Source organism: Canis aureus, chromosome 8 (genome assembly GCF_053574225.1).
Source record: "Canis aureus isolate CA01 chromosome 8, VMU_Caureus_v.1.0, whole genome shotgun sequence".
NCBI lineage: Eukaryota > Metazoa > Chordata > Mammalia > Carnivora > Canidae > Canis > Canis aureus.
The window spans coordinates 72,337,152-72,363,509 of record NC_135618.1 but is presented as its reverse complement, the minus strand read 5'-3'; the positions used below and the strand labels follow the sequence as shown (position 1 = coordinate 72,363,509).

At 51.5% G+C, this 26,358-nt stretch overlaps 2 protein-coding genes across 11 annotated transcripts in view; one reads left to right on the top strand and one right to left on the bottom strand.

Annotated features, from left to right (window-relative positions):
* The window catches only part of LOC144319736 (general transcription factor II-I repeat domain-containing protein 2), a 65,442-nt gene extending 56,053 nt beyond the window's left edge, over positions 1-9,389 (top strand). For 6 of the 10 annotated variants that reach the window (XM_077908282.1, XM_077908286.1, XM_077908283.1 and 3 more), the window contains 4 exons: positions 696-779; positions 1,585-1,768; positions 2,112-2,140; positions 4,008-5,827. In XM_077908282.1, the coding sequence (XP_077764408.1) occupies positions 696-779; positions 1,585-1,768; positions 2,112-2,140; positions 4,008-5,611 (1,901 nt within the window). In that variant the 3' untranslated portion in view covers positions 5,612-5,827. Of the gene's footprint in view, positions 1-695; positions 780-1,584; positions 1,769-2,111; positions 2,141-3,072; positions 3,650-4,007; positions 5,828-9,171 lie in introns of those variants that run through there. The other 4 variants (XR_013385459.1, XM_077908288.1, XM_077908289.1 and 1 more) reach the window with 4 other exon arrangements.
* A 33-nt stretch (positions 9,390-9,422) lies between these two features.
* Positions 9,423-26,279, bottom strand: NCF1 (neutrophil cytosolic factor 1). Its single transcript, XM_077908293.1, has 11 exons — positions 26,161-26,279; positions 21,317-21,397; positions 17,725-17,800; positions 17,428-17,593; positions 16,329-16,384; positions 14,368-14,490; positions 13,796-13,903; positions 12,787-12,904; positions 11,448-11,555; positions 10,899-11,044; positions 9,423-10,555 (listed from the first exon to the last, which is right to left on the bottom strand). Exons 1-11 carry the CDS (start codon positions 26,230-26,232, stop codon positions 10,434-10,436), a joined length of 1,176 nt encoding a protein of 391 aa, XP_077764419.1. The 5' UTR covers positions 26,233-26,279; the 3' UTR covers positions 9,423-10,433.
* Positions 26,280-26,358: the final 79 nt, after the last annotated feature.

Genomic DNA, 26,358 nt, shown 5'->3' with positions numbered 1-26,358 from the left:
TCGGATATAGACTGCTTCTCACATCCATGCCTTGGCATTACCTGGAAAAAACATCTCAAGGCAGGCAAATCCAAGCACTAGCTACCATTACATAAGAATTGACTACAGAGGTGGAATTTATTTGCTGCCCGTCAAGCAATCTTTTCTGAATATGTATATGTAAAATGTATCTAGAGAGACACAAAAGAATCTAATAACATAATTTCTCCAAGGAAGGAAACAGAGCCAAGAGAGGGATGGGAGAGAGATATTTCACTGTGTGCTGTTCTATGTCTTATGAATTTTGAACCACATAATTGCTTTAGTTATTCAAAGTTAAATATAATAAAAATTTTAAGTATTGAAAAATATTCCCTCCTAATCCTAGTATATCTGATTCCTTTTACTTGTCATATTGCATTGACTAGGATTGCTATTATAATGTTGAAGAGTAGAAGTGAAAGTGGACATCTTTGTCCTGCATAATGTTGAAAAGGTTCCCTAAAGTAGGATGGAGTGTGTTTACATGGATTTATAATTTGGGAAATTCTTTATCATCTCTAATGGCTTCCATTTACACATTTCCAAGAACTAAATGGAATGATAAGCCAGGTAAAGTGCTTCTTTCACGTGCTGTCAGGCACCTCCTCCAACAGCTTTTGTGGAGGCAAATATATCAATAACACTAGTGTGCTTGATTGTCTAATTACTTTTAGATAATGAGAAGGAAAGATTATCCAGCATTGAAAAGATAAAACAACTAAGAGAGCAAGTCAATGACCTCTTTAGCCGAAAATTTGGTAAGTTTTTACATTTTTATATATCCAAAATGTATATATTTGAAATATTTCTTTTTATTGGAATACTTTATTGATATTTCTGGGGGTTCCTGGCTGGCTCAGAAGAATGTGTGACTCTGGATCTTGGGGCCATGAGTTCAAGCCCCATGTTGGGTGTAGAGCTTACTAAAAAAGCTTTAATAATAGGGACACCTGGGTGGCTCAGTGGTTGAGCATCTGCCTTTGGCTCAGGTCGTGATCCCAGAGTCTTGGGATTGAGTCCTACATCAGGTTCCCCACAGGGAGTCTGCTTCTCCCTCTGCCTATGTCTCTGCCTCTCTCTCTCTGTCTCTCATGAGTAAATAAATAAAATCTTAAAAAAAATTTTTTTAATAAAATAATTATATATAGAAAAAGAAACTGATCTTTCTGCGAAGGAGCTATAGTCAAAATCAGTGTGTATTTTTCCTGAAGAGCTTTTACATGGATACACTAATCACGATAATAATGTCTATCTTTGATTTACTGAGTTCTTACCATGGCTGAGCATTGCTTTTAGCACTCGAATGTGATTATTTAATCTTCATAAAACCCTTTTACAGGTAGATGCTGGATTGTTTCTCTTTCATGGGGAGAGAATCTGAATCTTTTACTGCCCGTTGCCAATGTCAAAGTCAGTAAGATTGTCTGTGAAGTAATGATGGCCAATGGCCCATGTTGTTACTGGACGGGAAGGATGTTGACATCTTGGCACTAAAGACAAAGCCTGGTCTGGGAAAAGTAAGTGACACACTTACATGGTCTTCTGTTGCCTGTCTCATCACAGGTGAAGCAATCGGGGTGGATTTCCCTGTGAAAGTTCCCTACCGGAAAATCACATTCAACCCTGGCTGTGTGGTCATTGACGGCATGCCCCCGGGGGTGGTCTTCAAAGCCCCTGGTTATCTGGAAATCAGCTCCATGAGAAGGATCTTGGATGCCGCAGAATTTATCAAATTCACAGTCATCCGGTAAGTGAGCCTTCCCTACTTGGTGGTGAGAATGAGTCTGAAGGTAGCCCCTTGCTCTGGGTGGGCAGGTGGCTGCACAAGAATTGTTTTACCCCAGGAGGTGGGCGGCGGGGCTCTGAGGTCAGGTGCTGTGCCAGGCTGCCTCTCATACTCATTTTATCGTATTCCGCTTCTGGGAGCTGTAGGTCCGTGTCCCTGTTTCTTAGTGAGAGCGAGCAGCCTCCTGTTTACCTCCCGCTGCACCTAACATAGAGTTGACACTCCCCAAAGTCTGCTAAGTAGAACTAAACGGACAAGAGAGGGCAAGAGCTTTGTTGCATTCACTGTGTCTCTTTCTCTTCAGACCACTTCCAGGCCTTGAGCTGAGCAACGGTGAGTATTCCGGGTGCGGGTGCAAGATGGTCTTTCTGGCCCCCACTGTGCGGTGCCAAATGTCTCAGCAGGCGCTCACCACGGGCTCCTTGCTTCTAGAGCCTTGAGCCTTAGAGCAAAGCGTGATGCTCTTCAGATGTAGTATACTTTGCCTGCCAGTTATAAAGTCCTTTAATTCTGGTGCTTGACCAGGCATTTCTTCTCATGCGACAGTTCGATGGAGCTCGCTGGCACACTCTCATTCAGGACCCCTTTATGGCAGGGGGGCTAGTAACGTAATACTGAACTAGCCCTTCTGAGGATAGCACCTACCTGCCTGGCCACCTCAGCTCCATCCCTCAGGACCTCCCCCTCAAGATCTCCCCACAGTTCAGAGCCAAAAGGGTTGCCACCTAGCACAGAGGGGGGGTCCCAGGACCCCCTCTGGTCCTGAGGTCAACATCTGTTTGATTGAGTGATGCCCCATCCACTGTGCCTCTTAAATATTCTGAACATGTCCTCTGGAGTCATTGCAAGCGAGTCAACAGCATCCTGTCGAGTGAGTAATGCAGATGTAGAGATCTCAGGAGTCTGAGTCACTAGGGAACCTCCTCAGTTAAAGCTGGAAGAACTAAAATATTCTTTCAAAATGCCCGATTACTATTCCTAAACTTATCTTGTTGCTGGATGGTTTTGTACATTTTTTGTAGCTTTACTGAAGTGTAATTTACATACTGTAAAATTCACTAGCATGAGGTATACACATGTCAGTGATTTTTAGTAAATTTACAGAGTTATGCAACAACTGTCACTATAGTCTAATATTAGAACATTGCTGTCATCCCCAAAAGATTCCTCCTACCCATTTCTCTGTCATTTCCCATTCCCACCCTCAGCCCCAGGCAACCACCAAATTGACTTTCTTTCTTGTCTCTGCCCACATTTTCTTAAAGTGAATTTTTAGACCTGTGTTCTCTCCAAGTAGAGCTCACCTGCATCATGGCCAGATTTCTTTAAATTTAAAACAAGTAAGTTCTGTGCGGTTCCGTGACTACGACCAAGGTCCTTTGTGACTCACGGCAGGTAAATCACGTGCCTTCTGTGGTCATCCCCTTTTGGTTTATTTCAAAGTTCTCTTGAGACTCAAGGGAAAAAAATGGACATTAAACTGTAAACATACTGCATATCATTCTTGCTTAAACCAGGTGTGGCAAACGTACTTGCTGAACCTCAAAAGATGCCGTTCATAGGGCTTATGTACCTTTTAAAAATGGGAATAAGTGGCCAAGGACTAGGACACCTGGGTGGCTCAGTGGTTGAGCATCTGCCTTCAGCTCAGGTCATGATCCTGGGGTCCTGGGATCGAGTCCCGCATCAGGCTCCCCAGAGGGAGCCTGCTTCTCCCTCTGCCTATGTCTCTGCCTCTCTGTGTGTCCCTCATGAATAAATAAAATCTTTTAAAAAGAGAGAAAAGAAAAGCCAGGGACTTTTGTATCAAGAAAAAGAAAAGCCAGGGATATTTTCATAAAAGTCAATTTTTGGGAGCCAGGGATGCTTGGCTGGCTCAGTGGGTAGAGCATGCAACTCTTGATCTCAGGGTTGAGAGTTTGAGCCCCACATATGGCATAGAGTTTACCTTAAAAAAAAAATTGGTTTTAAGTTATCTTTCGGAATCGGAAGATCTGGCCACAGGTCCCACACTCCCTCCAGCAGCAATTTACTGGAGCTGAGAGTCAGCCGTCTATCTCCATAGGGGTGGGTTAACCATGCCCCCCCACCAGCCACTTCACCCTGATGTTTGTCATCATGTTTTTGCTGTCATTTTTTCATATAGTAGAGCTAAGAGAAAAAAGTGAAATATTTCTTGTCTCCATGTCTCTGTCAAAAGTGGGAAAAAGAAAGATAGACCAGGAGGGCCGTGTATTTCAAGAGAAGTGGGAGAGAGCGTATTTCTTCGTGGAAGTGCAGAATATCCCTACGTGTTTAATATGCAAACAGAGCATGTCTGTGTCCAAAGAGTACAACCTCAGGCGTCATTATCAAACAAATCACAGTAAGCACTATGACCAGTATACGGAGAAGATGCGAGACGAGAAGCTCCATGAGCTGAAGAAAGGGCTCAGAAGGTACCTCTTGGGATCGTCAGAAATTGTGGGTCCTGAACAGAAACAGGTGTTTGCAGACGTGAGTCCAAATGACAGTGTGGCTGTGCAGCCCGTAGAAGATGTGGCTGGGAGCTTATGGGAGAAGTTACGTGAAAAAATCAAGTCGTTTGTGGCATACTCTATTGCAATTGATGAGATCACGGATATAAATAATACCACCCAGCTGGCCATATTCATCCGTGGTGTGGATGAGAATTTTGACGTGTCAGAAGAGCTTTTGGATACGGTGCCCATGACGGGCACAAAATCTGGCAACGAGATATTTTTGCGTGTGGAGAAAAGTCTTAAGAGGTTTAACATTGATTGGTCCAAACTGGTCAGTGTGGCCTCTACCGGCACCCCCGCAATGGTAGATGCGAATGACGGATTGGTCACAAAACTTAAATCCAAGGTGGCGATGGTTTGCAAGGACTCGGATCTGAAGTCGGTCTGTTGCATCATTCACCTGGAATCTCTTTGTGAGCAAAAGTTGAAGATGGAGCACGTCATGAGTGTGGTGGTGAACTCGGTGAACTGGATATGCTCCCGTGGACTGAACCACAGTGAGTTCACCACTTTGCTCTATGAACTGGACAGTCAGTACGGCAGCCTGCTGTACTACACCGAGATCAAGTGGCTCAGTCGCGGGCTGGTGCTCAAGAGATTTTTTGAATCGTTGGAAGAAATTGATTCCTTCATGTCATCCAGAGGAAAGCCCCTGCCTCAGCTGAGCTCTCAAGATTGGATCAGAGACTTGGCCTTCTTGGTCGATATGACAATGCACCTGAACACTTTGAACATCTCCCTCCAAGGGCACTCCCAGGTCGTGACACAGATGTACGACTTGATCCGGGCGTTCCTAGCCAAACTGTGCCTCTGGGAGACTCACTTGGCCAGGAATAACCTGGCCCACTTCCCCACGCTGAAGTCAGTTTCCAGAAATGAAAGCGACGGCCTGAACTACATTCCCAAGATCGTGGAACTGAAGACTGAATTCCAGAAAAGGTTGTCTGATTTCAAACTCTACGAAAGCGAACTGGCCCTGTTCAGCTCCCCTTTCTCCATGAAGATCGAGAGTGTGCATGAAGCGCTCCAGATGGAGGTCATCGACCTGCAGTGCAACACGGTGCTGAAGGCTAAGTATGACAAGGTCGGGGTCCCCGAGTTCTACAAATACCTGTGGAGCAGCTACCCCAAGTACAGAGTCCACTGCGCGAAGATTCTCTCCATGTTCGGGAGCACCTACATTTGCGAACAGCTGTTTTCCATCATGAAACTGAGCAAAACAAAATACTGCTCCCAGTTAAAGGACTCGCAGTGGGATTCCATGCTCCACATCGCGACGTGACTTAGGACACGTGCCCGGCCATACCCCGAGTCGGGGCACAAGACTAGAATCCTCTGGGCCCAAGGGATGGCACCATGAGAAGACGAGCTATAAAACCTTTCTCTTTTCCAGTGTTTTCCACTTTGACTTGGAAACGTTACTTGCAGTATCCTACCTGTTTGTATGACATTTTATGCCTCACCGTAGTCCAGTAAAGATCAAGACGGTTTTATTGTATTTCTGGTGGTGCCTTTCCTTACAGCTGGCGGGTTTCACTCACCCCTGGCGGCACTGAGTCCAGCACACTGATGTTTTAGATCAGTCAACAGAGGGACGCCTGGGTGGCTCAGTGGTTGAGCATCTGCCTTCGGCTCAGGTGTGATCCTGGGATCCTGGGATCGAGTCCCGCATCAGGCTCCCTGCTCACTGGGGAGTCTGCTTCTCCCTCTCCTGCCACTCCCCCACACCCCTGCTCATGCTGTCTCTCTGAAATAAAATCTTTAAAAATAAATAAGGGCACCTATTTGTGTTTGAGCATCTGCCTTCAGCTCAGGTCGTGATCCCAGGGTCCTGGGATGGAGTCCCACATTGGGCTCCCTGCAGGGAGCCTGCTTCTGCCTCTGCCTGTCTTTGCCTCTCTCTGTGTCTTTCATAAATAAATAAATAAAATCTTTAAATAAATAAAAAGATTTAAAAAATCAGTCAACAGAGAAACAGAGATGTGTGCATTTGTGGAGTAGTATAAATTTTTTTTTTAATTTTTATTTATTTATGATAGTCACAGAGAGAGAGAGAGAGAGGCAGAGACACAGGCAGAGGGAGAAGCAGGCTCCATGCACCGGGAGCCCGATGTGGGATTCGATCCCGGGTCTCCAGGATCGCGCCCTGGGCCAAAGGCAGGCACCAAACCGCTGCGCCACCCAGGGATCCCTGTGGAGTAGTATAAATGCACACACATCTATCTCCCCACTTTTTGTATAATGACCCTTGTGATCTAACATGTTTGCAAGCTTGGGAACAGTCCCATGGAGACACATTCACATATCATAGTACTCCTGAGTGACCTATCTACCTCCACGCCGACCCACAAAGGTAGGAGTTAAAAATGGAAAACCTCAGATAACAACACGGCCTTTCAAAGGCCAAGGAAGCTGAGGTTTGCAGGTTGTTTCTTTGTTTTTGTTTGTTGGTAAACTTTATTTTGAGGGGTGCCTGGATGGCTCAATTTGTAGAGCATCCTACTCTTGATCTCTGGGTGGTGAGTTCGAGCCCCACAGTGGGTACAGTGATGACTTAAAAAATAAATTGTATTTTGAAATAATTTCAAGTTTACAAAGAAGTTGCAGAAATGAGAATGGTATGAAGAACACTTACACGTCCTCTTGCCAGATTGTCATATTGTTGAAATTTGACCCCTGTGCTTTATCAGTTGTTTGCCTGGGCTCCTTGTTTGCTCACTCACTCTCTCTCTCTCGCACATGTGCGCACGCGTGCGCACGTGTGTGTGTACATTGCCTATAAGTGTGTATACACGAGTGTCTGAGTGTCTATAACGTGTGTATAAATGCATGTGCCTAATGTTTTTCCTGAACCATCTGAAGGGGTTACATACATCATTTACCCCAGAGTACTTAAGGGAATATTTTCCAAGAATAGGGATATGCTATTACCTAACCATGACTTAGTGATTAGCTCCAGTGAATTGAACGGTGATGTGTTGCTTTGATCTCATTGACTGTGGATGGTACCCCTTGTGATCTAACGTGTTTGCAGGCTGGGGACAGTCCTTTGGAGACTGTCCTGATGTCCTTTTTTTTTTTTTTTTTTTAATTTATGATAGTCACAGAGAGAGAGAGAGAGAGGCAGAGACACAGGCAGAGGGAGAAGCAGGCTCCATGCACCGGGAGCCCGACGTGGGATTCGATCCTGGGTCTCCAAGATCACGCCCTGGGCAAAAGGCAGGCGCCAAACCGCTGCGCCACCCAGGGATCCCTGTCCTTTCCTATATAGCATTTAACCCCGGAGAGTTGGCGTAGAAAGCTCGCATGCGCGCGCGCGCGCACACACACACACACACACACACACACACACAATGTGTTCTTAATCCCTATTAGGTACTAGAATTAGTGATGCCCCAGTTGTGGCTACTTTCCAGACTAGAGGAATTAATCTTTCCAGGGAACAAACAGGCTAATGATCCCGACCTGGTGATGACCCATTCAGGAAGCAGTGGACAGAGGGATCCCTGGGTGGCTCGGTGGTTTAGCGCCTGCCTTTGGCCCAGGGCATGATACTAGAGTCCCAGGATTGAGTCCCACATCAGGCTCCCTGCATGGAGCCTGCTCCTCCCTCTGCCTGTGTCTCTGCCTCTCTCTCTCTCTCTCTGTCTCTCATGAATAAATAAAATTTTTTTTTAAAGGAAGCAATAGACAAGTGGATTAAAATGAAGGGAGGCCGCAGGAGAGAGACCAGCCTCCAGGCCATTTCCTCCAGCCCCCGCCTGGAGCCCAGATGCATGTCCCCAGACTGAGGGAGAATGACCCAACCCCGGCAGTTCCTGTCATTGGGCAGTTAACTGCAGTGCTGCTGGGTCTGGCTAGTTCAGAGGCTCACTTCCTGGGGGGAGGAAGGGGCTGGTTTACAACAGGGTCGGGGGACCCACCCCTGGAGTACCTACCTGAGCAGGTGTCAGGTGGACCCTGCAGGAAAGGGTCAGCCCCCTCATGTTATAAATCAGCAGCTAGGGCTGAGAGTGATTAAGTGACCTGCCAAGGTGACACAGCAGAGAAATGGTCAGGGTTCAGATTAGGTCTGTGTGACTCCCAAGTTGTTCCATGACAGGTGGCTGTCGTGTGTAGCTTTCCAGTGGTTAGCCCATCTGGTGATGCTGAGGGGACAGCCGGGCTCAGCCTGGGCTGCCTTCTGTGGCTGCACTGGACTGGATTTCCAGCTTTGGGCTGTTGACTACAGGGGGCTGATGCTTCAGCCCCAGCTCATGGGCTGTTCAACGCCTACGACCCCTGGCTTCCTTCTCTACCCTGCATGTGTGTTGGGACCCCAGTGGTGTCACTCATGTGGACTGAGCCAAGCCTAGGAAAACTGACTGAACGAGCAGGTGGTTTTCCGGGGTCGTGGATTGATCGGGTGCCTGCAAATGAGAGCACAGGAGCATGGCGGTGGGGCCCAGCCCAGGAGCCAGGGACTGGATTTGGTGGTCCCCATCAGTTCCTAGGGGCAAAGGGTACAGTGCAACTCTCCTGAGGCCCTGCCTTCCCATTCCAAGGTGGGCAGAGGACACTGGCCACTCCTCCAACACAGGCCTGGGGTTGGAGGCTTGGAGTTCTGGAGGCCAGGCCCACGTCACCTCCCTCCTCTGAGTGTCCCTTGGCCACAGCATCTTCCACTAGGACTGAGCCACAAACCAGGAGTTCTGTAGGGTCAGGAGACTATAATGGATCCAGTAAGGCTTTGGAATCAGAAAGAAAAGCCTGACTCCACCTCCCAGCTCTGTCATATTACCCTAAAAAAATTGCTTATGTTTTCTGAGGCTTGGTTTCCTCCTCCATAAACCTACCTGACAGGGTTGTTCTCAGAACCAGAAACAATGAAAGAAAGAGCCCAGCATTATGCCCGGCCTCAAGAAAACTGGCTACAGTGTGTGTGTAACTCAGACGCAGCATTTCCAGAAGCCAATGGAGAGTGCTGGGCAGGCATGCAACAGGGACCAGCACAAGGCCATCTCCAGGGGACCAGAAATACAGAAAAATGTGAAGAAAACATTTGATCAGGACTTTAGCTTGGAAAAAACAATGAAACTAAAAATTAAACAAGATTTTATCTTACACAGTTTTTTATTTTAATTGCAACTGAACAAGCAAAGGGGTTGGGATTCGCAGTGGTTAATTCTCCCACAGCTTTGCATGATAGCACTTGATGGGCTGGACTTTTCCAGCAAACCAAGTCTGCAAAAATGCAAATAAAGGGCCCAGTGACCTTCTCAAGGTCTCTTTCAGTTGTTGTGACCCTCAAGTTGTTCTCTTGAGAAGCATCAGCCCCCCCTCCAAGGGACCAGCCTCTCCCATCCTCTTGTGCCACCTCCCATACAGGAGGGGCAGCTGCCTTCTTGATAAGCGGCTGCTTTTGTAAGATTTGCAGCTCCGGGCTGCACCCTGGTGTCTTTGCATTTTGCAAAAGATCCACCAGCAAAGACTTTGAGGCCAAAGGCTGGCAGCAGTTGCTTGTGGGGGCGATGAGGGTCTGTTCATCAATGAATAATTGCTTTCTGGTACAACCTCCTAACTGGGCAGCCTTTCAGTGAATAAATCAGAGGTGCTCCCTCCGTATACCTAAATTACCAATTTTCTTTGTCACCGAACTAAGGTGCACACCCTGCACACTGTGGCACCCTTCTTTAGGACTCTTCTGCAGTGGTACCAAAGTTTTAGCAGGCAGCTTCTGTCCAAACAGCCAGCAGTGGGGGGGGCAGGGGGGAACGGGTGCACTTGGCCCCGTGCAAACTTAGTCTCGGCCAAGGCCAGGGCAGAGTGCAACCGGACCTTGGTTCTTGCAACTTCCCCCAACCTCCCGCCCCAGCAGAACTCACAGCCTTCAGTTCTTATTTTATAAATATCCCCAAAGGCGTGCCCAGCCCAGCCCGCCCGGCTGCTCTGCAGAGCCTCTGTCCACTCCAAACAGCATTTACTATGAGCGGCCGAGCCGTTAGGTGGGGCGGGGCCGGGGCTGCCAGAGGCATCCAGACCTCCGGATCTATACACGTATATACAGGGATGGGACCCGACAGGGCGGAGGGGCTAGGACGCCATCTAGGGGAGGCGACCCGGCCTCAGACGGAAGACGCCAGCTTCCGCTTGGTGCTCTCGCTGCATCGGTGCAGGATAAGGTCTGCGCTGGGCCGCGGGGGCACCGCGGGCTGTGGCTTCGCGGGCTGGGTCGCTGGCTGCTCCTCTGCGGCGGAAAGCGCGGCCGGGTGAGAGGCCCCGCCCCGTCTTCCAGGCCCCGCCCCAGGCAGCCCCGCCCCCAGGCCGCTGCGGGCTCTCCCCGCGCGGGCTCCCTGGGCTTTGCGGCCAGGACTGCTCCTGGCCCCGCCCCGGCCCCGCCCCGGCCCCGCCCCGCCCCACCCAGGCCCCGCCCCATACAGGCCCCGCCCCCAGGCCGCTGCGGGCTCTCACCGCACGGGCTCCCTGGGCTTTGCGGCCAGGACTGCTCCTGGCCCCGCCCCACCCAGGCCCCGCCCCACCCGGGCCCCGCCCCACCCAGGCCCGGTCCCCAGGCCGCCGCCGGCTCTCACCGCGCGGGCTCCCCGGGCTCCGCGGTCCGGGCCGCGCCTGACGGCGGCGCTGCTGCAGAAAACGGACGCTGTTGCGCCGATAGGTGTCCTGGCTGAGGCGCTTCCGCGATCGCTGGTGGATGCTGTGCGCGTTGCGGATGGACGACCTGGGCCCAGCGGGACGGGGGCGTTGCTCAGCGCCTGGCTATCCCCGCCGCGCCCGTGTCCCCTGCCTGCGGGGACTCGCAAGACCGGCCCTGGGGTCTTGGGGAGCGGGGCAGGCGTGCAGCTGCCCCGCAACAACGCGGACTTCTGCCGGGCGGCAGAGCCCAGGCCCGGGTCCCACGCCCCTCGCCAGGCTGAGCCCGGCCCCTCCCCAGGAAGCCCTCTGACCTGCCGCAGTCGTCACGGCCGCCCCCAAGGCCCCCTCACACCCCTGCGTTCCCTCCGCCCCGCGCCAGCCCCGGCCCCGCCCCCAGCACTGCCAGTCCAGGGCCTGGGCCCACAGAGGGGCCGTGGTACACCCTCGTGGTACCCTCAGCCCCTTCCAGCCTGGGGACCCTCGCTCACCTGCGGGGCGGGGCCCCTCGGCTCTTGATCTGGCGATGCGCCTGGGCAGCATCCTGCCCGGACTTCTGTAGGTACATGGATGGGAAGTAGCCGGTGATGTCGTCTTTCCTGCAACAGAGGCAGTCCTTGAAGCCCTGGCGGTCACACGGGGAGTAGGGGCCTCAGGTGAGGGGGGCTCAGAGATCCCTCTAAACAGTGGGGGTTAAGGCAGCTGGAACTGGGAGACGCCCATAAGCCTGGCTGACACCAGACCCTGTCCCTCTGGGCCTCAGTTCTTCCATCCAAGCAACATAGGCCCCCTCAGCCACGATGTTGGTGGTGCTAGGAAGTTAGCAGGTCCAACTTGACCCTGGGGACATGTGTTTGCAGTAAAACATTTGCAACAGGGTGTTTATCAGGGTTTTTTTTTTTTTTTCCCTTTACAGCCACTGCTTTCTGTGTCTAAAATACCTTTGCCTACCTCCGGGTCACCAAGTTCCCCTATGCTTTCTTCCGAAAGCTCTTTAGTTTGGGGTTTTGTGCTTGGTCAAATCCATGACACATCCTGAAGAAATATGCATGGTGTGAGGTAGGGGTCTATGAGACTTCCCTCCATGTGGATACCCACTGGTTCCAGTTTCCAGCACCACTTGTTGAAAAGACTTTTCTCTCCATTCTCACTACTCTAATTTGGGAGAAAAAACTTGGCATATTACAAAGCATGCTTGGTAAAACTCTGATTCTTCTTGGCTTGTGGGAAAATCACAGGCAGATTCTCAGGGGTGCAGGATGGGCAGTTAAATCAAGTGAGAGTCAAAAAGGTTGAGAATTCCTGCCTCTGAGCCCCCAGCCCAGAGCCAAGCTGATGGCAGATGTTTTGGCCACAAGCTCACTGGGACTGAGAGGGTGTACAAGGACCGGGGGAGGCCCAGCAGGTCCAAGGAGATGGCTCTAGAAGCCACCAGGGTTCTGCTTTGCCCAAGAGGAACAACTAGATAAGAATCAATTACAAAAAAAAAAAAAAGAATCAATTACAACAAAAGATTTAAAAGGAGAAGGGATGACAGTTCTCAAATAGAATAATTAACACAAAAATTAACTGTGTTGTAGAAGGAATAATAGATGGCGAAGTGACCCCAAATCACAAAGGAAAAAGGTACCCACTCAGGCAAGGATACTGAACCCTGAGAGACAGGTTGTGGTGGGATCTGCTGATCTGCTGATCTGCTACCAAAGTAGAAACTGAGTCCAGAGAGAGGTGGTGGTCTACCCAGAGCCACACCCGGAGTCAGCACTGAGCCCAAACACACCATGCCCCAGGCCGGGGCTGACACTCAGGGTGGGAGGGGCACTCTCCTACCTGACGACCCACCAACCATCCAGGAGCTTATGAATGACTTCGATGGCTTCGCCTTCCTGCAGGGACATTTCATCCTCCATCTCGGCAGTATAGGCTTTGATGGTGACATAGGGCTCACCTGGTCGGCCGTGGGGACAGGAGTGTGGTGTGATGGTCCGCCCGGCACTGGCCTGCCTCCCTTCCCCTTCTCTTCTTTCTGAGCCTGAGGCTTCCTCCAGCTAGAGCCCAGGACCACCCTCCTCCCTGCCTGCTCCTTGCTGGCCTCCCTCTGCAGGCTCCTGCCACCCACTCGTGGGGCACCCTGGAGGGAGCCTGAGGCTGTCTGAGGGGCAGAGCCTTGGTTGGGGGCTTGAGGCCGTGGACGCAGGCACAGGGGAGGAAGGTCCCAGCAGGGCAGGGACACTGACCACCCAGGGGAGCCTGCCCATCCCACTCCCACCATCCACACCAGGGTCCAGGCACCTAAACAGGAGGAGTGGCCAGACAAGGGGTGCAGGTGTAGAGCACCCATCCATGTGGCACCTGAGCCACTTGACTGCAGCGTGTGTACACACCGTTTCCAGTTTTTCCAGAGATGCCATAAGCCCGCAGACAATTGTGAAATCTCTCCATTGTAATTTATGGGCAATCAACTCTAATTTATTTCGACCTCCACGTGAGCCCCATCGAGGGGACCTGGGGACTGACTGCCAGTTCTCCGCTTCCAGTCAGCGAGGATTCCTCCGCCTCCAGGCAGTGCTCCTTCCTGAACCTCATACGGCCCGGAAGGACCCCTACGTATCTCAGGCGGACCTCATCGCCCTCGCCTCTACTCTACCTCCTGCTTCTCTGTCCTGACCAAGGGCATCACCTGCTACCTGGGCCCCTCAAGCCAGACTATGGAGTCTCTACCCTGACTCCACTGCCCAGCCCACAACCATATCCAACCCCAAAGTGGCCACTTCTCAATATCTCAGGGCCCCTCCAGTCCCTTCCCCCACATCCTATGGCCAAGGAGGGCAAGTGGCACCTTCGTAGTTGGGCTCTGGGTCCTCTGCCTCATCAGGACTGTCCAAGGGCTCCAAGTAGGATGCCGGGACCCAACCTCGCTTTGTCTTCATTTGGCAGAACCACCAGCCTGGGTGGGGAAGTGGGGGGTGATGCAGTAAGTCTGGGCGGGCCTTGAAGCCTGCCGCAGCCACCAGGGTGGTAAGGACTCCCAGACAAGGACACACAGACATCCACCACTGCGATTCAGAAATGTCACCTTCACACACTCCACGCCAAAATCACATACAGACACACACACAAGGCCCAGGATTCCAGCTCAGAAGCTGCTTCCCACACGTCATGCCCAGAAGCTGGCCTGGCCACTGGGACATAATCCGGAGATGCACAGATGCCCGCAGTCTCCCCGCGGGGGGGGGGGGTGCACCAGAATGGGGAGGACAGAAGGGGACCCCCCCGAAGGAGCCACAGCCCATAGGGGACGGGGTGGGGAGGGAGCCCGAGGCTGTCTGAGGGGCAGAGCCTTGGCTGGGGGCTTGAGGCCTTGGACGCAGGCACAGGGGAGGAAGGCCCCAGCAGGGCAGGGACACTGACCACTCTCGCTCTTCTCCACGACGTCCACCACGTCACCCGTGGCTAGAGCCATCTGGGAGCTCGAGGTCTTCTCGAAGTCAGCAATGGCACGGTACGTCTGCAGGATGATGGGGCCTGTGATGTCTGGACGGAGGGAGGGCAGGGTCAGTGGACAGTGAGGGGATGGGCTGCCTCCTCCCGGCAGTCCCCCGCTCAGGCTTCCAGACTGGCACTGGGTTCCCGTCTCCACCCAGCCAGGCGCACGGGAGGTGGACGCCCCCTGCCAATGAGAAAGCAGCAGAGACAAGCTCGTCTTCACAGCCCTGCATTTATTGAGCACCTAGTGTGTTCCAGACACTAGTCATGCACCTTACACATGCTCCTTCTCACTTGATGAGGTTAGGGAGCAGCCCTCCTGGACCTTAATGTGCACACAAATCATCCAGGGATCCCGCTGGAAGGCAGGTTCTGATTCCAGAGGTCTGCAGTGGGACCTGAGCATCTTCATGTCTAACCAGCCCCCAGGTCATGCAACTGCATGTTATGTACTGAAATACATCTTTTCCCCTCCCCCCAAATTCCCTTGTTGAAGCCCTAAGCCCCAGTACCTTAGAATCTGTATTTGGAGTTAGAGCCTTTAAGGAGGTCATAAGGGTGGGGCCCTCACCCCATAGGACTGGTGTCCTCATAGGATGAGGAGGAGACACCAGCAGGAGTACGTGCACAGGGGAAGGCCATGTGTGGGCACAGCAAGGAGGCAGCCGTCTGCACGCCACGGAGACGCCTCCACAGAGCCAACCCTGCCCACACCCTGATCACAGACTCCCAGCCTCCAGAACTGTGAGAAAATACATTTCTGCTGTTTAAACCCCCACCCCCAGTCTGTGGTTGTTGTATGGTGGCCCACACAGACTAAGACACTGCTGGTCCCTGGACCACACTGACTGGCCCATGGCACCCGTCCCGGCATCCCACTGACTGGTTGAGATCCTGTTCCACCTTTCATGTCTGTGTGGCCCTTGACCTGAGTTTCTTTTTTCTTTTCTTTTTTTTTAAGATTTTATTTATTTATTCATGAGAGACACAGAGAGAGAGTCAGAGACACAGGCAGAGGGAGAAGCAGGCTCCACGCAGGGAGCTTGATGTGGGACTCGATCCTGGGACTCCAGGATCACACCCTGGGCCAAAGGCAGACGCTCAACCGCTGAGCCACCCAGACGTCCCATTGACCTGAGTTTCACCTTAAATCAAGCCTCAGTGTGTCCAGCTGTAAAATGGGGATAATAGCACTCTGGTCCCTACTTCATATTATTATAGAGATAATTGCATGTGTTAATACATGCAAGACATTAAAATAGTGTCTGGGAGCACCTGGGGGGGCTCAGTAGGTTGAGCATCTGCCTTCAGCTCCGGTCATGATCCTGGGTCCTAGGATAGAGCCCCATGTCAGGCTCCCTGCTCAGTAGGGAGCCTGCTTCTCCCTCTTACCACTGCTCCCTCTGCTTCTCCTCCACACCACTCGTGTTCTCACTTGCTCTGCTCTCTCTCAAATAAATAAATAAAGGAATCTTAAATGAATGAATAAATAAATAAATAAATAAATAAATAAATAGTGCCTGGGACAGAGTAAGTTCTTGATAAATGTCAGGTTGTATTATTAACAATTATCATGCAATACAGATCAGATACTGTCAGGCCTCTGGGTGACCCCTGATGACCACCTTCACCCCCAGACCTGTCTATTCAGTCAGCCAGGACACCCCTGGCTATAGGGAGCTGGGATCATGCTGGGCTCTGCAGCTTCAGACATGAGCTCTGAAAGCTTCACTGTCCAGTGGCCGCCCCCCCCAGGTCCCCAGGCTTTAGTGCAGCCACTGAGGACCCCCTGCCCTGGCCTTGGCTGCACAGCCTCTGCTCAGGAATCCCGATCATGTCCCCAGCCCCCACAGGGTGACCTACAGCTAGCTGCCCCCACCTCTCACCCGTGACACTGCTCTTGCCGTCTTTGGGCACCAAGTAGGTCTCTGGCTTTTTCACCCTACGGGAAAGAAGAATCTGGGTGAGGCGCTCAGCTTCCTGCGGGGCGCGCAGAAGCTCCAGGCAGACCTACAGAAGAACTTCCCAGAAGAAAAAGGAACCTGGGATGTGGGGGTCACTGCTGGGGGAAGGGAGCAATGGGACTGACAAAGAAAGCACCCCCCCCCCCCGCCCCAGCCACCTGGGGACCCAAGGAAGGAACCAAGTGCTGAAGAGAACACTCTGGTCTGGGAAAGCCTCCTGTTACTTTGGAGGCTAGCTCCCTTCTGGGGCCTCAGGGGTATGGCCAACGGGAGTGGGCATCCCTGCCACCCAGGCCATGGGAGCTGTGCCACCCGGCACCGGGCCAGGGGTGGGCTCAGGGGCCAGCCCACTCAGGCCGAAGCACTGGTGTCTGTCCGCGGTGGCCTGTCCTCCAGGCCCCACTCGTACTCTGTACTCAGTGAGCAGAGAGGGACACAGAGAGGAACCTTCTGCAGCCAGCCTCCAGCAGGACAACACATTCCCCTGAGACCTCACTCAGCTTCTCAGATGCTTTCCATGCTGGGCCCTGGACCAACGGGCAGGCAGACAATGAGGTGACAAAGCGGAGGTGTGCTGCGCTCAACACCTGCCACCAACACCCCACCCCACCCCGCCAGCCCGGCTGGGGCTCCGCGCTTCACAGTTTGGAAGCACTCTCCACAGCACCCATTACGACATCTGGCCCTTACCACCCGGTACAGGTGGGGAACCTGCTTTCAGAAGGCAGGGTGAGGACAAGGACCTAGGATCTCAGACTCCCAGCCCACAGAGCCTCCCCCGAGGTTCAGGGGCTCCAGGTGGAGACTTGGCAGGGATGCTGTGGAGGGGGTTCCAAGTTACATGGGCCAGAGTCGGAATCCTGCCTCCTTCTCTTTGGGGCTGTGTGACTTTGGGCGAGTCGCCTCCCCTCTGAGCTTTAGTCATCGGTAACACGGGGGACGCCCTGCACCCCCTCCCCAGGCCGAGCTCACCACCCCCTTCCCTCTCCCGCTTCGGGGACAGAATGAGGGGGCCACTCACTGGCTGTCCGTGGGAAGCTTGAGGTCGTCGGGGCGCACTCTAAAGAAGTCGAGGAGTTGGGGGCAGCGGGAGATCTTGACAGGCAGACCCATGAGCGTGTTGTAGTACTCGGTGAGCGTGCCCTGGCGACTCTCGGCCGCCCGCTGCCCATCGAACCACCGCGGGGCTGGCCGGGCCGGGGAGGGACACCGAGAAGCCATGAGCATTGTCCCAGGTCACGACCCAGAGGGGATGGGGGTGGAGGGGCAGCTCGCAGGGCAGGTGAGGGGATCCAGGACGGGCCACCCTGCTCCTCACCTGGCAGGTGCGGGATGATCCTGTTCTCTGGGTTGATGTCCCCTGCCTCGATAGGAAACATTTCCTTTAACATTTTCTAGACACAAAAGAAAGGATTGAGGAAGATCCTTTATTACAACCTCATAAAAGCACAGGGTTGGAAACAACGCTCCTGATCCCTTGGGCTGGTGCCATCCTTGGCTCTCTCTTTCTCTCTCCTCCTACATTCCCGCCAGCAAGTCCTTCTGGTTCCAGTCCTAGAATTTATCCAGAATCTAACTCTTCTCACTACCCACACAGCCCCCACCTCGGGCTGTGCTTCCTCCGAGCCCGGGTTACCACAACAACCTTTCACCTTTGTCTTCAGTCCAGCACCATCTTCACATTCAAATTGGATCCTGTCTCTCCTCTGCTCAGAACCCCTCCCTGCCTCTAAGCTCACTCAGAATGGAAGCCAAAGGCTCCACGTTAGTCTACAAGGCTGTGCAGACCAGACCCATCCTGCCTGCCTCACTCACCTCCTCTGCCACCACCCTCTTCTCGCTTGTTCACTCTGCTCCAATCATCCCCGAATACTCCAGGCCTGCTCCAGCCCCAGGGCCTTTGCACTTGCTCTTCCCATTCTTCCCTATATTTGTTAATAGCACTTCCTCTCTCTTTCTCCTTCTACAAGACTTTGCTGGGATGTCTGGGTGGCTCAGCGGTTGAGCATCTCCCTTTGGCTCAGGGCATGATCCCGGGATCCCGGGATCGAGTCCCACATCGGGCTTTCTTCAAGGAGCCTGTTTCTCCCTCTGCCTGTGTCTCTGCCTCTCTCTATGTGTCATTCATGAATGGTTAAATAAGATCTTTAAAAAAAAAAAAAAAAGACTGTTCAGATATTACCATCAGTGAAATCTCCGTGACAATTTCCCCTCCTTACTCAGTCCTCCCGTCTACCTCCTCATACTGATTAATTTTTTCCATAGTTCAAATAACTGCCTAACAGACGATATAAGTTACTTACGTTTTATTTGTCTGTTATCCTGACTCCTCTACTAGAATTTAAGATCCACAAGGGAGGGCAAGGACTTGCATCTTTTTTATGCCCTTGTCCCCTTCCGAGCATCTCCCACGCACCAAGTAGAACGCACCTGGCACTTAGTAGGTGCTTGATCAATAGTTGTTGAATGAATGAGTTCACCAATTAGCAAAAGGGGCTAATCCGACAATGGAACAACCCAGAACAGTGTAAAGAGGAGAGATGGAGCTGTGCACATATCAGCATGAACAGGTCTCAAAAACTGACCTAATGACAGTAACAAGGCAGAGAAGGAGGCAGCCAGCATACTGAGGACTTCTAGAAAGGCTGTGGAAAATGCATGCTTAACACTATTGCATCTTGTGCTTGGACTTGTGTGTGTGCGTGTGCATAGGTGTGCATGCAGTGCCCCAGGGCTGGAGCTGACACAAGTGCATGGGATAAAGGGAGCTTTCTACTTCCTTTGTAGTGTTTTATTCCTTTATCTTAAAAAAGCCTTTTGGGAGGTCTGGTCGGCTCAGTCAATGAAGCAGGTGACTCTTGATCTCAGGGTTGTGAGTTCAAGCCCCACGTTGGGTGTAGAGCTGACATAAAAACAAAACAAAGGATCCCTGGGTGGCGCAGCGGTTTAGCGCCTGCCTTTGGCCCAGGGCGCGATCCTGGAGACCTGGGATCGAATCCCACATCGGGCTCCCGGTGCATGGAGCCTGCTTCTCCCTCTGCCTATGTCTCTGCCTCTCTCTCTCTCTCTCTCTCTGTGTGTGTGACTATCATAAATAAATAAAAAAATTTTAAAAATTAAAAAAAACACAACTAAACAAAGCCTCCTAGCAAACAGCATAGTGACATCAATTGTGATTCAGAGTCCTAGGTGTGTAGGGCTGCTTATAGTCTTCTTCATGTTTATCTGCATTTTGTTTTTATTTACTCATTTACCTAATTTTTTTTTTTTAAGTAGCCCCCACGCCCAGCATGGAACCCAACTCGGGACATGAACTTAAGACCCTGTGATCAAGACCTGAGCTGAGATCGAGTCAGATGCTTAATGAATGGACTGAGCCACCCAGGCTCCCGGCTGGCTCAGTCAGTAGAGCATGAGACTCTCGAAGTTGTGGTTGTGAGTTTGAGCCCCATGTTGGATATAGAGACTACTTAAAAATTTTATGGGAGGGATCCCTGGGTGGCGCAGTGGTTTAGCGCCTGCCTTTGGCCCAGGGCGCGATCCTGGAGACCCGGGATCGAATCCCACGTCGGGCTCCCGGTGCATGGAGCCTGCTTCTCCCTCTGCCTGTGTCTCTGCCCCCCTCTCTCTCTCTCTCACTGTGTGCCTATCATAAATAAATAAAATTTAAAAAAAAAAAAATTTTATGGGAGAAGTGCAGGAAGGCACGCCACTCCAGGACTCACTACCCTGCTTACAGAGGCCTTTGTGGATGGACCCTCCATCCACATTCTGTCTCAGACCAAGACCCACCAAAAGCCACACTCTGCACACTATGCTCCCCAATGACCATCTCTATTGTGTCTGGCCTGGGGAACCCCATGGGGTTTTAGAGCCTGTGGGAATCTCATTCAATCTGGCTGACAGCAGGTGCCCACAAAGCAAGAGAACCTGAATCCTGGGGTGTCAGGATCGCCACCCTGCCTTCTCACCTGCCCAGGGTCCTCATTGGGCCAGTGGCCATGAGTCAAAGAGCAGGCTCTTGGGATGACAACCTGGTGGTGACACTAACCAGGCTGTCCCCTGCAAGGACAGAGGAGGCACGGCCCTTAACATCCCCTGAAGTTTATCTTGAATGGGGACAGGGTCTCTGTGTGGGAGGATGAAACTATCCTGGAGCTGGACCATAGTGACGGTTGTAAGACATTGGGAATGTATCTCATGCCACTGAACTATGTGCTTAAAATGCTAAATTCGTGTTATGTGTATTTTGTCCCATTTAAACATACTTTAAGGAAATCTTACCATATGCAACGATGCAAATGGAACTAAAGGGTATTATGCTAAGTGAAGTAAGTCAGAGAAAGGCAATTGTCATGTGATCTTACTCATGTGTGAATTTAAGAAACAAAACAGTATCATAGGGGGAGGGAGGGAAAAATAAAACAAGATGGAATCAGAGAGGGAGACAAGCCATAAGAGACTCTCAACTCTATGAAACAAATAGGGTCACTGGAGGGGCGGGAGGGGGGCATGGGGTAACCGGGTGATGGGCATTGAGCAGGGCACAGGATGGAATGAGCACTGGGTGTGATACGCGACTGATGAATCCCTGAACTCTACCTCTGAAATTAATAATACACTATGTTAATGAATTGAATTTAAATCAAAAATAAAACGTACTTTAAGGAAAATGTCCTTTTAAGTTGAGAAGTAAATAACGTCCCCTCCCCCTCAGCTGTGGGCTGGAGCGCCCTGGGCTCCCCACCTGCTGGCCAGCACCCGGGCCACCCGCCCTCCAAGGGCACAGCTGGGCCCGCTGCGCAGTGTCCTCCCTGGGCACCCGCCCTCCTGGCCGCGCCCCGCGCCGCCCCGCGCACCCCCCCGCCCCAGCACCGCCGGGGCGGGCCCGCACCCGCACCCGCACTCACGTGGAACTCGTAGATCTCGGTGAAGCGCCGGTAGACCACCTTCTCCGACAGGTCGTGCCACTTCACCAGAAACATGTAGACCTGGGGGGCCGGGCGGGGGACCCCGTCAGGGGGAGGGCGCGCCGCGAGGGGCCGCGGCTTCACGGAGCCCAGCGCAGCCCAGCTCCTGCCGCAGCTCGGGACCCAGGGCCCGACGCCCAGCGGCCCCCAAATCGGCTCAAGCTCCCGGTCCGTAAGGGGCGGCGGGAGGCCGGGCTGCGGCTCCCGGGGCTGGAGGGAGAGCGAGGCCGCTCAGCCCGGGGACCAGCTCTGCCGACCCACCGGAGGGCCCGCAGTGGTTGTGCGGGGCCCCGGGGGCTCAGCCGGTGAAGAGCATCGACTCTTGGGTTCGGCGCAGCCCGTGACCCCGGGGTGCTGAGGTCCAGCCCCACGGCCCCCCACACTCAGCAGGGAGTCTGCTTGAGACTCTGTCCCTCTCCCTCTGCCCCTCCTGCTTGTGTGCGCTCTAACAAATCGTTTTTTTAAAGATTTTATTCATTTATTTATTCATGAGAGACAGAGAGAGGCAGAGACACAGGCAGAGGGAGGAGCAGGCACCGTGCAGGGAGCCCGATGTGGGACTCGATCCCAGGACCCCGGGATCACGCCCTGAGCCAAAGGCCCGTGCTCAACCGGGAGCCACCCGGCCGCCCCTCCCTCTAACAAATCTTTAAAAATATGTATTTATTGGTTGTATGTTGGTTGCACGATTCTGATCACTAAAAACCGTTGAATTGTACACTTTATATAGGTGAATTATATCTCAGTGAAGCCATTATTAGAAAGAGAAAAAATACAAACTTGGTAAGGAAAACCAAGATAGAGCCAGGAGAATTCTACTGAGCCACAAAACGGAACAAATCACTGACAGGTGCATCCACACGGATGAAGCTCAAAAGCATTATGCTGAGTGGAAGAAGCCAGATACATGGTAGGATTCCTTTTCTATGACGTTCTAGAGCAAGTGCAACCAAGTAAAGGGGGAAAAATCAGAACAGTGGTAGCCTCTGGGGGTTGGTGGAGGGAGGGGACCTGGGGCAATGGTAATCTATGTCTTGATGAGGGTTATGTAGGGACATGTACCATCGAAATTCAGCAAATGTACCTCTAAGACTTGTGGATTTCATTTTATATTAATTTTACAGTGAAAGAAAAAAATAGGGGCACCTGGCCAGCTCAGGGGAGCATGCAAAAATATATATCACAATATTTAAAACAACAATTGTATACTAGTGGTGTGTGAACAAAAAAACCTCAGTGGAATAGGATACAAAATCTAGAAATATATCCAAGTACACATGGAAATTTAAAATATGATAAAAGTGGTATTTCAAACTACAGGAGTAAAAGTGAGCTTTTAGTTTCTCCTTTTTTAAGATTTTATTTTATTACTTTTAAAAAAGATTTTATTTATTTGTTTGACAGAGCACAAGCAGGGGGAGCAGCAGAGGGAGAAGCAAGCTCCCCCACTGAGCAGGGAGCCCGACGTGGGGCTCCACCCCAGGACCCCAAGATCATGACCTGAGCTGAAGGCAGATACTTAACTGCCCAACCATCCAGGTGCCCCTGAAGTTTTATTTAAGTAGTCTCTATGTCCCATGTGGGACTCAAACTCACAACTCCAAGATCAAGAGTCACATGCTCTACATACTGAACCAGCCAGGCACCCAAGAAAATTATATTTTTCCTTCCTTCCTTCCTTCCTTCCTTCCTTCCTTCCTTCCTTCCTTCCTTCCTTCCTTCTTTCTTAAAGATTTTGTTTTTAGGGGCGCCTGGGTGGCTCAGTCAGTTAAGCTTCCAACTCTTGATTTTGGCTCAGGTCATGATCTCAGGGTCGTGAGATGGAGTCCTTATCAGACTCCACACTCAGTATGGAATCTACTTGAGATTCTCTCCCTCTCCCCCTGCCCCCTGATCATGTGCTCTCTCTCTTAAATTAAAAAATAAAAATAAAAATATGTTATTTTTAAGCAATCTCTACACCCAATGTGGGGCTTGAACTCACAACCCCAAGATCAAGAGTCTCATGCTCCATGGACTGAGCCAACCAGGTGGCTCTGTGTACCCTCCCACCCCCCCATCCCCCTGCTGCCCACCTCTCTCTCTATCTTTGCAAAGAGAAATATAGGAAAGATAAACCAAAATGAGTCTTTGAGCATATCTTTTTGTAAAGTTTTGATGTTGGATCATTTCATTTTTTAAAAAGATTTTATTTATTTATTTGTGAGAGACACAGAGAGAGAGGCAGAGACACAGGCAGAGGGAGAAGCCAGCCCCATGCAGGGAGCCCAACGTGGGACTCGATCCCGGGACTCCAGGATGACACCCTGGGCTGAAGGCGGCGCTAAATCGCTGAGCCACCCGGGCTGCCTGATGTTGGATCATTTCAAACATGTTAATATATTACATATTTAAAAATAAAATTAGATCAACAAAGATTTTTTTTAAGACTTTAAATTGGAAACAAATGAAAACAAATGAACTTCACTATCGAATGGGTCACAACCATATTAAAGAAAACTGGAAAAGGAAAAAAAAATCCAAGTAACTTTTACAGTATTTCTACCCTCAATCCAAAAGGAGAAAAAGAAAAAAAAAACCTGCAAAGAAAACTTAGAATTGACTTCATAGGTTTGTAGGCTGATTGTTCATGATGGCGCGGAAGCCGTCATTGTGATAAAACAAGCTCATGTGGTTTGCAGGACCGAGCAAAGGGGTACAGCTGTTAATCTAGTGGGCGCCAGGGTTCTCGTGGAGAGACGGGCTCTGCAAACATAAAGCAGAGTAACAAGAATGAGATGGAATCGCTCTTTCCCCGAGTCTGAAAGGACCTCAGAGGCAATGAGCACACTCAGCGTTGAGATCTAGGGTTCTGACACCGCCCCCCACTGCAAAGAAACAGAGGTCCTTAGTGCAGTGGTCGAGTCCAGGGCTCGGGCTGGGAAGCAGCAGGTCAGCTGGAGCGTCTCGTTCCAGAAGTTAAGAATGTGCTCAGAGAATGCCAGGCTATGTCCAAAGAGCACAGGGAGCCAGCTTGAAGGGGCTCCCACTGGCCCCTTCCGAGACGATGGGAGCATAAGATGAGGTACGACAGTGACGGACGGTAGCCCATGGAATAAAAGAGAAATCCACACGTCCACATTGACACAAGTCAGTAGGAAGAGGGGAAGAACTTTACCGGTAAAATGTTAGCTACTAAAGGCAGAAACAACAGTAGAGTTTAAAAATCACTATTTGGCGCTCAGTATAGCAATTTGACTCAGGCAAGAGTCATCCACATACTGTGGAAGGAACAGGAGATGCATATAGTTGCGGAGAATCTCCCCGCAGGTTAATTATTCATCACAAATTAGTGATGAAATAGTAACTTTACAGTAGAGACACTTAGTGATCGAAACTAGCATCACCAACACAGGAACCAGCAAAGTCGCCTGCCGCCTGATAGGATCGGCGAGAACACAGTGTCACTTCTGGGGTAGTTCTGCCACCGGCACATGACCCCAATCTAATGAAGAAGGGTTAGACAAAAGTTTTTGTAGAAGGGACATCCTACAAAACGACTGGCTCCAGCTCTTCAAAATGTCAAAGTTGAGAAGGACAAAGAAACATTAAGTCTGACCCAAGAGCACCTGGCTGGCTCAGTTGGAGGAGGGTGTGATGCTTGATCTCGGGGTCATGTGTTCGAGCCCCATGTTGGGTATAGAGATGACTTAAATAAATAAAACTTAAACAACAACAACAAAAAAAACTGACCCAGATTAAGGAAGTCTGAAGAGTCACAATAAGTGAAATGCAGCAGGTGGTCCTGGGTTGGATCCCAAACCTGGAATATTTTTACTACAGAGGACAAGTAGGGGAACAGGTGAAATCTGAGTGAAGTCCGTGGGTTGGATAACAAGTGTTTCATCCACGTTAATTTGCTGATGTTAACATATTTGCATTGTGGTGTAAGAGAATGTCCTTGATTTTAAGAAATACACAGTAGAGAGGCGCCTGGGTGGCTCTCTTGGTTTCCGCTCAGGTCATGATCTCACAGTGGTGAGGTTGAGCCCAGGCACGCAGCGCGGGAGTCTATTTGAGATTCTCTTTGCTTCTCTCTCTCTCTCTCTCTCTCAATCTCTCTCTCTCAAATAAATAGATAAATCTTTAAAAAAATACATACATAGTAGTATTTAGGAGTAAAGAAACACAATGTCTCCCATTTGCTCTGTAATGATTCAGAAAAGTCCCATTCAGAGAGAGAAAGAGTTGGGAGTGGGGGGGAGAAGAGAGAGGGAGGGAGGGAAGAGGGGGACAGGGAAGGGGAGAGACAGGGAGTACAGATGTGGTGGCGGAGGAATGTTGGAGCTATTGGTAGTTTAAGTTTGAAATTACTTCAAAATTAAAAGTGAACAAGAAGAAAAGTCTCGGCATAGGATGCTAAAAGCGCCCTACAAACACCGTACGGTTGACCAAGCAGAGTTCCTCCCTGGGCTTCCTCTGGCCTGGGGCACCCTGGGGTGGGGTGGGGTGGGGTGGGGTGGATGTGTCTGGGCAGACGCGTCCCAGCCTCCCAGGATGGGGTGGGGTGGCCGCTCGGCAGGGTCATGTAATGTAAGGGACCCCACAGCCCCCGGGGACAGATGGCTGCTCCTGGAGGAGCACTGCCTGGGAGCTGGGATGGGGAGGGCTGCGCGAGGAGCGCCCTGCAGGGGTAGGGCGCCAACAGGGGAGTCCTGGGGGGGGCGGGGGAGCCGGGAGGGCAGCCGACTGGGGCCAGGCCCCTGCCCTCCCGCCAGGGCCGGGGCGCCGGGGTGGCTACTCACGTAGTGCTGGCTGGGGACGAAGCGCTTCTCGAAGCCCAGAAGGGCGATGTGGCGGATGAAGGTGTCCCCCATGGCTGGGCTGCGGGGCCTCCCCTCCTGTGGGGCGCTCCCAGCTGGGCCTTAAATGGGGTGGAAAGAGGAAGTCACTTGGGTCTGGCAGGGCTGGGGGTGGAGGGGCAGGGAGGGCTCTGCTTCTTC